At 42.5% G+C, this 13262-nt stretch overlaps 2 protein-coding genes across 2 annotated transcripts in view; one reads left to right on the top strand and one right to left on the bottom strand.

Annotated features, from left to right (window-relative positions):
• The window catches only part of PARP9 (poly(ADP-ribose) polymerase family member 9), a 42225-nt gene extending 37342 nt beyond the window's left edge, over positions 1-4883 (bottom strand). The window contains exon 1 of the mRNA XM_045540147.1: positions 4386-4883. The gene's annotated coding sequence lies outside the window, so the exon portion shown is untranslated. The remainder of the gene's footprint in view (positions 1-4385) is intronic.
• Position 4884: 1 nt separating this feature from the next.
• Positions 4885-12884, top strand: DTX3L (deltex E3 ubiquitin ligase 3L). The gene is made up of 5 exons (XM_045540148.1): positions 4885-5258; positions 6130-6338; positions 9574-11112; positions 11544-11761; positions 12659-12884. Exons 1-5 carry the CDS (start codon positions 5075-5077, stop codon positions 12726-12728), a joined length of 2220 nt encoding a protein of 739 aa, XP_045396104.1. The 5' UTR covers positions 4885-5074; the 3' UTR covers positions 12729-12884.
• Positions 12885-13262: the final 378 nt, after the last annotated feature.

The raw sequence follows: 13262 nt of genomic DNA, 5'->3' as shown, positions 1-13262 counted from the left end.
ACAGAGTGAGACTGTGTCTCCAAAAAAAAAAGGAAGTAACTTGTGAGTAACAGAAAGAGATGTAAAGAGGCAATGAGTGTAGAAATATTTTTGGTAAAAAAGAACCTTGTATAAAATTTTTGGTCCTAAATAACTGGTTAAAAACTTAGGACAAAACAGAAAGTTTTAGACGTGTGATAGATGGCCTGTGCAGGTTGAAATAAAGTTGATAAAGGAAATAAAAAAAATTTAATATATAATAAAACAAAGTTTTCTTAAAATATTAATTCATTCTTATAAATATCTGCCCCAAGACTGTGTGAAATTCCTGAAGTTCTCGTAAGCCTTAATATATATTATCAATAATAAATTACATATACTAAATTATGTGTCACAAAAATAACCAAATCTCCTTTACATCTGTAACCATGGCTATTGTGAAATCTTTACGATCCGAGGATGGTTGTTCTTTTGTTCCAATTCTTCTTAAACAACAGTTGATAATCAACCTCAGTCCAAGATTTACTTCTTTGGAAAATGTCATAGAAAGAACTAAAATTTTTATGACTTTTTATTTAAAACATTATTAATTCTCATACTTTATTTTCAAAGCCATTTAAGTAGTATTAAGTAAATAACATACTTATTAAATTTCACCTGACTCAACCTTATTCATCCTCCCTAGGCCTAAGGGCTATTACAAAAGAGACAGACATATAAAACGTGTAAAAATTGATCTCAGAAGATAAAAAGTCCTAAATTTCTTTGGTTCCCTTGTCTTTCTCCACCACCCCTGCCTACCTGCCAGCAGTAAAACTCACTGGACAGCTTCTGGAAGGGACCGCAGCACTTACAGCCCAGAGACTAGATTTTACTCAAGGATTTCCCAGAACATATAAACCTCCTTCGACCTTTTAAATAATTCTCTCACTGCTTCCACCACTACAGCTAAGCTTCTAGAAATCCCGTCCAAGAGTCATCTCTCAGGACTCAAACCTACGGACTCAACCCTCCAGAACCTGCTTCCACCCATGGCGAGCTCCCTGAAAGTCCAGCCCATCACAGATACCAGACTCCGATAACATGCTGTGGTATACCTTGTCAATGGAAAAAAAAGACCAAATCCTAAAATAATTTTAAAGAGATTTACTCTGAGCCAAATTTGAGGACCATGACCCAAAGCCACTCCCAAGAAGCTTTGAGCAAGTGGACCCGGTGTGGCTGGGTTACAGCTTGGTTTTATACATTTCAGGGAGACAGGGATTACAGGTAAAGTCATAAATCAATATGTGGGAGGCATACATTGGTTTGGCCCGAAAAGGTGGGCCATCTCGAAGTAGGGGCTTACAGGTTATAGGTGGGTTTAAAGATTCTTTGACTTGTAATTGGTTAAAGACATGAAGCTTTGTCTAAAGGCTTGGAATGTTTTAACATAAGGAGCTGTTTATCAGGGATAAGCCACCAGACATATATTTGTTGTGTAAATTGAGGACCTGCAGGTTTGTCTTGCATAGCCTTAGGCCTGTTAATGGGTTACAAAGGATGTCTTCAAGAAGGGGGGGGGCATGATGAGGCATGTCTGACCTCCCTCCTCCTGGCAGGCAATTTAGTTTTGGGATATCCCTTTGGCACGAGGGGGTCCATTCAGTCAGCCGGTGGGGGTGATGAGCCTTAAAATTTTATTTTAGTTCACAATATGACTCCTTATCATGCCTTGCCTCCTCTTTATACTTCTGGTGTCACTCTGAATGCTTCCCCAAGGCCAACATACATACCAGGCCGGTCAGTCCTTTGCCTCCACTGGAAACGCTAATAATAATAATAATAACCTTATTTTCTATTCCCCCACTATGGGCGCTCTATGATATCTCTATCTGCCTGCAGTCCAAAAAACCTCTCTACCTTCTCAAAACTATGAGCTCTTCTCACCATGCATGATCGTAAACTCTTACCTAAGGCCCCTAGTGGCTCTACTTTCAACTCTCATTTTCAAGCCCTGCATTCTCCACTATCTAATAACATTCAGGCCCTATTTCTCTTCAGTAAAACCCCATCCTGCCTCTATTCTAACTTCAAGACCATCTGTTTTCAACCCCCTCCCTTTTAATAAAAGAACTCCATGAAAAGATCTCTACACCCCTCCTCAGCTAGAAGAAACTACAGAAGAAAGATCTCCACCCATTTTCCTAATTTCTGAGTTCATTTTACATAAAAATTTAATTTTAACAACAAAAACAGGGACTGTCAGGACGGCCTTAAATCTCCCAATTTTCTAATGACAGCTAAAAATCAATTCTGAGCTCTCTCTACTCTTTACTATCCCTTCTCCCAAACTAGCAGGCAAGCTGCTGGGACTCTGTTTTCACAAACACCAAAAGAGTCCAGAAAAGAAATGTAAATCTTTCACTTCACATTTCCCCAGCTCACAGCTTTTAGAATTTGTTTTACAGCCTCGAGGTGTTCCTGAAAAGCTCCCGGACAAACTGCAGAGGTGTAAACTCCAGGCCTTTGTTTCCTACCTAAAACCAAATCTCAGGGACAAAGATCACACGCATCCCCCGCAAAGGGCCTGACTACATTTCAAAGATGACCAAATCTTCAGGAACAGAAAAACAAGCAGTCAGAAAGACAAAGACACCCACTTCCTAATCTTTCTAATTTTTAATTTTTACCCTTTTCCCACACCTTACCCTTCCTGTTCTTTTATACATATAATAAAAAGTGTGGAATGTTAGGTTTATTCCAGGTGGGAACCCGAAAAGTATATATAGGACAGAATGTGGTTAACGCAAAACTTAGGCTTGTAAAACAATAGCCATAGGAGTCTGCAGAGTCCCTGGACTTTGTAGATCTGGCAGACGGCTACAGCCAGCATTCCTTCTCTCTCCCTCCCTGATAGAGACGAAGTTTAAGTCTCCCCAGTAGATCTGACAGACAGCTGCAGCCAGCATTCCTTCCTCCTCCCTCCCTGATGGAGTCCAGAGCTATCCCTCCCTAGCTGTCCTGATAAGGACGACACCAGAACAGAAGGATGGATGGGACCGGGGCAAAGGGGTCATAGGAAATGGTTGTTTGAAGAAGAATTTACTGCAAACAGCTGTTCTGCCCACCGTCCTCTGCTGCAAATAGCAGGAAGCTATTCTTCACCTGCCAGTTTGGCCCAGAAACAAAGAACTGAACAGGGCAGGTGGGAGGGGGTTAGCTGTCCCCCTTTATAAAAACCCTCACTAAACCCCCTTCTGTGCTGACTCTCTTTTTGGACTCAGCCCACCCACACCCGGGTGAATAAACCAGCCAAGTTGCTTTCACATAGCCTGTGTGTGAAATGTGTCCTTTGGGTCATTCATTCACCCTTTCAATTTACACGGTTCAAATTTTAAAACGGTAAAAGGCTCACTCCTACCTCCTTATGTTCCCCTCCCAGAGGCAATCAGTGCTTCTCCTATATCCTTCCAGAGGCATTTTTACACAAAAAGGAGCGGCTTATATTAACTCTTCTCCATCTTATCTTTTCCACGTAATGTATCCTAGAGGTCTTTTCATATTAGCACATGGAGAGCTTCCTCACTTTTATACATGCTATAATTTAACTGTTAGTCCCCCTACTTATGGATATTTAAGGAGTTCACAATCTTTTGCTGCTGTAAGTAAGGCTGAAAAGAACTTTATACATAGGTCACTTCACACAGGGGCTAATACATCAATGGGACAAATTCCTAGAAGTGGAACTGCAGAACCATAAAGCATTTGCAGTTATAATTGCAATAGTACTAATTGCTTGACATTTCCAGTCTTACCAGCCATATGCAAAACACTTATCCTGGCCTCTCTGCCTCCATTCATTCCTACTTGGAAATGTGTCCTCCACACCCTTGTTAGCACCATCTTTCTAAAATGCAAATCTGCCATGTCACTCTCTTCCACTGCTTACAACCCTTCAATTTCTCTTCAGTGCTCTTCAAGACCTTTCACCATCTAGACCTGTGCTGTCCAACGTGGACTATTAACCACATGTAGCTACTGAGCACCTGACACGTGCCTAGTCACAATTGAGAAGAAAAACACTGGATCGCATAGACTTAGTATGATAAAAAGAATGTAAAGTATCTCATCGCATGCTGAAATGATTAAGTTTTGGCTATATTAAGTTAAATAACATCATTAAGATTAATTTCACCTGTTTCTTTATAGTTTCTAAGATATGGCTACAAAAAATTTTAGAATTAACACACAGACTCTTCATTATCTTTCTACTGGACAGCAGCATCTGGGTGGGCCCTTCCTCCTTCACATCCTTTCCTCCCACGCCTCAGGCCCCCTCTGTACTTCAGACCACAGTGGCCTGAGCCTCATCCTCATCCTCCCCTGTCCTACCCTTCCCTCCCCTTCCCTTCCCTCGCTCTTACTAAGATTCTGCTTGAAACTTCTCCTCCGAGGCCGTCAAGAGGTTTCTCTTCTTGGTTCACAGTGCACCTCCCTTTGCCAGGCCTTGAGTCAGGGTCTCGCTCTCATCTTTATTCCCTGGTTTCAGGGGCAGCAAGCAGTTCAGTGCTGTTGGCCAAATCAAGGAATGGGGCCGAAAAGCCCCAAGAGCCAGTCTAAAGTTGGAGCGAGGGAACTGGTAAGAGGTCACAATGCAGGTGAACAAATTCAAATTAAAAAAGAAATAGGTAAGTTTAACTGAATTCAGAATGTGAATTAAGTTTTCGAGGCAAATAATAGTAATAAGAAGAAGGAGAAGTAACAAAGAGACACAGGAGAAACTTATTTTCTTTGCCCAGTCTACATCCTCACAGGGGAGGCCTGGCACGGGGCCCCCGGTCCTGCTCCGCCCCCCGCGCGAGCCTGCGGGAGCGGGGACGCGGAAGGCGGAAGAAAGCGCCTCGTGCAGCGCCCACCGCCCGGGGACGCGACCTACTCACCCGGCACCCGCCACAGCAACGACTGCAAACGGAGGCGGGGAAGCGGCTCTACCGGGAACGGGGAGGGACCTTCGGCGAAGCGAAACTGAAACTTTGCGGCCCCAGTCGCAGGGCGGGACGCGCCTTAGCCCCAGTCTCGGCCCCGTCTCTCCCCGAAGTCCCGACGCGGAGCCATGGCCGCCGGCGTCTGCCCGCCGTCCCCGCTCCTCGTGCGTGTGTCCGAGACCGTCCCCCGGCTCCACTGGAGGCTGGAAAAGTACTTCCAGAGCCGGGCCTCGGGCGGCGGGGAGTGCACCGTCCGGCCGGTCGGCCACTGCGGCCCGGACACCTTCCAGGTGGAGTTCAGAGAAAGGGCAGGTGAGCTGCGGGCAGCAGGGGTGCGGGCCGGGGCGCAAAGGCCATCCCCGGGGGCCCAGCCCCGCGGGTTTCAGGGCAGACCTAGTTCAAGCTGGCCTAGGGGAGAGGGTGGGAGAAAGTATGGCACAGTCTGGTGAGGGACAGGAACGGGGCTGCTGCTGCCAAGAGTCTCACTCAGACAGTGGACACGCACTCAGACGGCGGAGGACAGAGCCCCGGTGTACGCAGTCTGGGACCTGGGTTGCGCCTCAGTGTTGACGCTTTCCATGTCCTCATCCTGACATATTTCTCAGCTGTCATCTTCCTTGTCCCGGATGCCTGTCAGCCACTGTCCTTGTCATTTTGGCATTCCACTTTATGTTTTAAATAATGGTTCCACTGATTTATTTTTGAGGATTACGAAAGTAATATATGTTTACTATAGAAAAGAAAGAAAAGAATAAAGAAGGAAACTACCCGGAGATAAACAAATGTGAACGTTTTGGTATATTTCCTTCCAGCCTTTTTCTATGAATGTCAGCAAACACTTATAAAATTCTGACTCTGCATTTTTGATTCCTGCTTTTTTTCACTTAACTGTATAAGGAGTATTGAAATGGGAGCCTGGAGACAGTTTCAGAAACATGACTTTTAATGTGTGGATGATGTTCCACTGTCATTAAGCTTTCATTTCTACAGTAAAACTTAAGCTGCTCACCCTAGAGTTAACAGTTCCCTGCTTCCTCCCTGGCCAACCCACATTCCACCATGCAGGGAGCAGCCTTACCAGGAGGGTGCTGGGGCAGGACACAGATGCAGGAATAAGAGAATTACCTGAAATCTCTCCCATTTCTGTGTGTATATATGTTCTTGTTTAATGTCTCCACTGAAGCTAAGGAGGGAGTGTTGAAAAAAGAAAAGCACGAAATGGTTATTGACAACAAACATGTGACCATTTTCCTGGAACCCACTGAAAATCCAGTAGAGAACACGAGACCCAAAATTTCTTCGCTGACACAGTCACAGGCAGGAGTACAGTCTGCTGAGAAGCATCCAAATGAAGGACATATTCCTAACACTGTGGATTCCTGTGTCCAAAAGGTGAGTATTGAAAGGAGCTGGCTGTGGCTATGTTCCTGCAACTTCCTCTCTGATCACCACACCTTTGGTTATTGGTCCAACAACTATGTGCAGGGGTCTTACTATGAGGTGACATTGTTTTAGGGACTGGGACACAGGTGAACACAACAGACAAGGTCTCTGCTCTCATGCAGCTTGTATTGGGGGTGGGGAGGCATACAAAAAGACCATAGGCAAGTAAACAAAATAAAACCATTTCAGAGAGTGATACGTGCTAAGAAGAAAATAAAATGTGGTTTTGCCTCAGACACTACTGACAGAGCCAGGGCAAGGAAAGGGAAGATGGAGGTGGTGTTACTTCTGACCAGAAGTCAGGGTCAACTTCTTTGAGGAGGTGACATTTTGTTACAGCAAGTGTTACAGCGAGTAGTCCCGAGGACAAACCGAGCAGCACATGGAGAGTCGGAAGAATCAAGATTTATTCGCAGGCGGGCTCAGAGGGGGTCTCACCACCAAATTCTGAGCACCGTCTACCCAATTTTTCCCATTTTTATTAAGTTGGGATGATCCAAGGGGTGACTAATGCCCGCCAGGTAATAGGTTAGGTTAGTGTCTGCACCAGGTAGTAGGTTTAGGGTCTATACCAGGTAATAGGTTTAGTGTCTGCACCAGGTAATAGATTTAGTGTTATGCTGATGTGCCAGATGTTAGGTTAGTAATATGCTAATGTGCCAGGTGTTAGATTAGTATTATGCTAATGTGGGTCTTCCGTGAGGGGTGGGGGTCTCAGGTGGCTGCTGTGCTAAGTAATAGATGAGGGTTTTCCTTATCAATTTGGCCTGAGACTTAAATGATGAGAAGGAGCTGGGCATGCAAAGATTCATTCAACAAGTAGATATTGACTGCCTACAGCATGAACATTTGGTTTATTGCCTTCTAGCCTCTTTCTATGCAAGTTGGCAAACCTATTTACAAAATTCTGAGTCTGCACTTTTGATTCCTACTTTTTTCACTTAACTGTAAAAAAATTATTGTAGCGGGAGACTGGAGACAGTTTCAGAAACATGACTTCCCATTTTTGTTTATCTAAAGAAGTTTTTATTTCACATTTATTTTTGAAAAGTGTTCACTAGATATAGAAATTCTAGGTTGGCATTTTTTTTTTCTTTCAGTACTTTAAAGATGTCATTCCACTGTCTTCTGGCTTGCATTGGTTTTGTAAGAAGTCTGCTATTCTTATTTCTGTTCTGTATATAATGAGACCTTTTCCCTCTGTTTATTTATACATAATATTTGTACATATTTTGGGGGGTACATGTGATATTTTGATACATGTATACAATGTATAATAATCAAATCAGGGTAATTGGGATGGATATCCATCACCTCAAGCAATTGTCTTTATGTTGGGAACGTTCCAATTCTAGCTATTTTGAACTTTATAATGCATTATTTTTAACTGTTACAGGCACTGTTACAAGAGCTGGAGTCACAGGCAGGATCTCAACAGACTATGTTTTCAGGGGCCTTACCTCTTAGTGAGGGAAACAGACAATAATAGTAACAAATAGATGTATAATAAAATGTCTGCCAGTGATAACTTCGAAGAAGAATAAGCAGAATAAATGACAAGACAGTGTCAGAACCACCATTTAAAATAAGATATCCAGAAAAACCTCTCCTATGAGGTGACTGACATCTGAGTAGACATAAATGAAGTAAGGGAGCTAGCCAAGTGGATTTCTGGGGAAAGAACATTCTGGGCAGAGAACAGCACAAGTCCAAAGGCCTGAGACAGGAGCTGTGACTACAGGCATGCACCACCAGGCTCGGCTAATTTTTTTATTTTTATTTTTTGTAGAAACATGGGGTCTTACTATGTTGCCCAGGCTAGTCTCAAACTCCTGGGCTCAAGGGATCCCCCTGCCTCAGCCTCCCAAACTGCTGGGGTTACAGGTATGAACCACCAAGACTGGCCAGGATTTTGGAATTTAACTTAAATGTTAGGGGATTCATCAAATGGTTTTGAGCTAGGGGAGGGGGTGATCTGATTTACATTTCTACAGAGTCACTCTGGCTGCTGTGTTGAGAAACAAATGTAGGGGGCTGGACATGGTGGCTCAGGCTAGTAATCCTAGCACTCTGGGAGGCCAAGCCTGGAGGATTGCTTGAGCTGGAGAGTTTGAGACCAACCTGAGCAAGAGAGAGACCCCCGTCTCTACTAAAAATAGAAAAATTAGCAGTGCATCATGGTGCGCACCTGTAATCCCAGCTACTCAGGAAACTAAGGCAGGAGGATCGCTTGAACCCAGGAGTTTGAGGTTGCAGTGAGTCGTAATGTCACCAGGGCACTCTACCTGGGGCAATGGAGCAAGATTTTTTTTCTCAAAAAAAAAAAAAAAAAAAAAGTAGGGAGTGACTATTGTAGAAGGTCAGAGTCCAGTTAGGAGAGGTTGCGGTATGCCAGGTGAAAGGTGATAATGGCTTAGACTCTGGGTGGAAGTGTGAGAGGAGGCTGGATTCAGGAAATATTTTGAAGATCTAGAGGAAGAATGTTATTAATACATGCAGACAAAATAGCATGCACAAAGACCTTGAGAGGGAACAAAACATTGGAAATTTTGCTTTTATATTGTAGGCAATTTGCCTCTGTCCTTTTTATCTTAATCTGATTTGTCATATCTGAGCTCCTAAAGGCCAGGATTTAGAAAGGCCCAGCAACTTTGCATGCAGTCAGGTGTTCAGTTGGGGGGAAAAAAGGAGGGGGTAGTGAGGAAGAGAAAAAAACAGTAATAGGAAAAAAATTTTTTCCTTAGGTTTATGGCTCCTTTCCAGGCTGAAACTTTTGTGAGAACCATAGCAACTTACGCAGAGAGCAGAAGCCTTCCCTCTACGTGTTCCCAAGGTCAGACAGATAGTGGCAGCTCTAGAATACAGATCTCTCAGCCATGGGGCTTTTAAAAACTCTCACGCCCAAGGCTCCAGCGCAGACCACTTATGTCAGAATCTCGGGGGATGTGCCTGGGCCCTGGCTGGTTTTTTTCCATAACTCCCCAGATGATTCTAATATGCAGACAGAGCTGAGAACCTCTGGGCTGTAGCATGCTGCATTCTCTATAAAGTACTTAAAAGAAGTTGCCCCCTGCTTAGGGAAGACATAGTGGTTGTTTCTGTAGTCTCTAGGCATTCTCCTGAAAAGACTGTATGCCTGGATGCTGAGAGATTTTATTTGTTCCTGTTCTTTTTTAAATTTCAGATCTTTCTTACTGTAACAGCTGATCTGAACTGTAACCTGTTCTCCAAAGAGCAGAGGGGATATGTGGCCACTCTCTGCCCCAATGTCAAAAAAATGGAGGGTCACAATGGAATTGAAAAGGTGTGCGGTGACTTCCAAGATATTGAAAAAATATATCACTTCTTGAGTGAGCAGTTGCTAGAAAGTGAGCAAAAACATGAATCTTCCTCTTCAAAAACAGAAAGGAAAAAGGCCCTCAGTGAGCAAGATTGGGACAGCTACATTTCTCCTTCTGAGCCAGAAACCAAGTCAGAAGAAAAAAGCAACTGTTTTGAAGTTCCCTTGCCTTTCTTTGAATACTTCAAATTTACCCGTCCTGATAAAATAGACTCAATAGAGAAAAGATTTGGTATAAACATTGAAATCCAGGAGAGTTCCCCAAATATGGTCTCCTTAGACTTCATCCCAAGTCAATCAGGTGACCTAGAAGCAGCTCGTGAGTCTTTTGTCAGTGAATTCCAGAAGAGCACAGAACTTCTGAAGCAAGAATGTGTCTCTTTAGCAGACAGTAAGCAGGCAAATAAAATCAAACAGGAATTGAATCGTCAGTTTACAAAGCTCCTTATAAAGGAGAAAGGAAGAGAATTAACTCTCCTTGGGACGCAAGATGACATTTCAGCTGCCAAACAAAAAATCTCTGAAGCTCTTGTCAAGGCGCCTGTGAGAATATTGACTCCCAGGTGCATGCTGAATGGAGTTGAGGTTGACACTGCTCTCTATAAGGTTTTAGAAGCTAAGTTACTCCAGGATATATCAGAAATAGAGAAAAGGTATGACACTAGCATCAAGGTTTCAGTAAAAAGTCAGAAAACTTGCATTTTATTTGAACCTAAGGACAAGCAGGTAGATCTATCTGCGCATGCTTATGAAAGTTTCATCGATGCCTTTCAGTACGTCTCATGTCAGCTGATGAGAGAAGTTCTTTCACTGAAATCTTTGAGCAAGGTGAGAAAGCACTTACATAGAACCAAGTTTACTGATGACCTTAAAAAAAGGCATCCAGATATACACTTTTTGCTAAATAAAGAGTCAGTGATTTTGACTGGTTTGCCAAATCACCTTGCAAAGGCCAAGCAGTATGTCTTAAAAGAAGAGGGAATGTCCCCATTGGCTGGAGACAAATTGAATGAGGATCATGAAACACCCATGGACATTGATAGTAATAATTCAAAAGCAGCTTCCCTTACATTCAACCACTCGGCGAGTTCTGAGGCTTCGGAAGAGGACAAGAAGAAAAAGAACGTCTGTGTCATCTGTATGGACACCATTAGTAACAAACAAGTGCTACCAAAATGCAAGCATGAATTCTGTGCCCCTTGTATCAAAGAAGCCATGTCATATAAGCCAATCTGCCCTGTGTGTCAGACTTCCTATGGTATCCAGAAAGGAAATCAGCCAGAAGGAAGCATGGTTTTCACTGTGTCAAACATCTCACTTCCAGGCTATGAATCCTGTGGCTCCATTGAGATTAAATATGATATCAGAGGAGGCATACAAACAGTAAGTGTTTCCGAGCCCCGTGGGTTTCTTTCCACCATGCTAGGATTATCAGAGCAAAAGAGACTGTACTGTTGCCTATTAGACAGTGGATTTCCCAGGGAATTATTTCCATGGTCCTATGCAAGGGATTGAAATAATGATAAAGGTCACCATGTTTGCTTATAACTTAGTTACCTTTTGTGTCTATTTCTTAAGGCAGAAAAAGGGTAGGTGGAGATTATGTTTTAGGATGGGGGGAGTCAGAAAGGTAGATAGTGTTCCCAGCATGAATTCGAGGAAAAAGGAAAAATATGAATTTTGGGGAATATGAGCAAAACTTAAATACTTTTCTTGCTTTTGATTTTCTCTATCTACAAATGAACACATCTATACATATAGTAAAATTTAAACAGGGGACTGTTTTCACATTACATTTTCTTGTTTTCATACAGAAAGAGCACCCACACCCAGGAAAGATGTATCCTGGAATACAGCGAACTGCATATTTGCCTGATAATAAAGAAGGAAGGGAAGTTTTGAGACTGCTTCAAAAGGCCTTTGATCAAAAGCTGATTTTCACAGTGGGGGACTCTCGAGTATCAGGAGCCTCAGATGTCATCACATGGAATGATATTCACCACAAAACATGCCGGTTTGGAGGACCAGAATGGTGAGAGCCTTTTGAAATGTAACGGCTGCTAAGCAGAATATAGGAGTTATGAAATATGGCAATTTGTGGATGTGGATATAAGGACACTTTATAGCAGTGGTATTGGGTATAGTAAAGTATTTTGACAGATGCTTATTGGGGATGATAACCTTATAGACAGAAAGATTGGTCCCCATAAACTTCTACTCTGCCAACTACAAAGTATTATGTATTAAATAGTTACTAAATTTTACATCAAATGACGGGGTTTCAGAATCCAAGATGAATGGTATATAAGTTGATTTAATTTGGGGCTTCTTGTCTATTTGAAGGTAGATCGTAGGAATTTTATCTACTTTGCTTTCTTTTAAGGCCACCTTTTTTTTTCTCCTCTTCTCCCCTTCTCCCCCCATCAGTCCACAGAGAACCTGAACTCACTTGGCCAATAGCACTTTAGAAAAAGTCTTAGTTGTAAGGAGACCAGTGGTGGAAGCTGTGTTACAGGAAATCCAATTGTTCTTTATGAAACTTAAATAGAATACCTCAGACCCTTGATAGTAAAGAAAAATAACACCCTGAGACTTTTTCAAATCCTCAAATTTTAAAAGCCTACCAGCATATGATTACAATGCTCCCATAAAATACAGTACATTATTATATTTTTATGAGCATCACTACTTACAATAAACTGAAAATTTAAAAAAGGCCTGTTGAGAGGCAGATGCTGGTCAGACGACCAGGCTCACTCACTGGCTAAGTGACTCACGTCTGTACTTGTAAAAGTGATTATAAGTCACCCACCTTCAGGATTACCTGGGAATGTTTGAAACACTAAATATTAAATGCTTAAATGGCAAATATCTCTTGTACAGATTGGAACCATTTGTGGTGACACTAAAGGAATTTTTCCTTCTGCAGCTACGGCTACCCTGATCCTACTTACCTGAAACGTGTCAAAGCAGAGCTGAAAGCTAGAGGAATTGAGTAAGAAAACTGCTGGAAGAATGTCTTAACCCAAGCTTTCAAAAAATATATTTCAGGAGGCTGAGTTAATGCCAATGTAAATCCTTATGTACACACACCTTTTAAAATTTTTCATCTTGAGAAGTTGTTAATACAAGAGTAAGTATCAGCTAGTCTGTCATTTCTAGAGTGACACTTTTTATGGAAGACAAAAGCCCCAAGCTGAAGAGGTGTCATGTCTCATTCTTGTGTCATCTTTGGAGTTAGAGGTGGGTCTTATATCATCTTCTGTGTTCTTCAGCTGCATATTGATCCTTCTTTCATTGCCATCCCTGGAGTGGCCCTTCAGTTTTTTGTTTGTTTTCCTTTTAATCTCCACCTGTTAAAGTGACATTCTAGTGTAAATGGTGGGGGGGAAGGCTTTGGTTATAGAAAATTAGAGACCCGTATTCCCCTCCATTCCCCATGGCAAGAAAAGTGGCCAGTAGCAGAGATTGGGAAACCTTTGGTAACTAATGGAATAAGACTATTATTTTTAATGGCACAGAGCCTGATATAC

This window comes from Lemur catta, chromosome 1, assembly GCF_020740605.2.
Source record: "Lemur catta isolate mLemCat1 chromosome 1, mLemCat1.pri, whole genome shotgun sequence".
NCBI classification, from domain to species: Eukaryota; Metazoa; Chordata; class Mammalia; order Primates; family Lemuridae; genus Lemur; species Lemur catta.
Note: the sequence above shows the minus strand (reverse complement) of the source record. Positions and strands in the feature narration are given on the sequence as shown.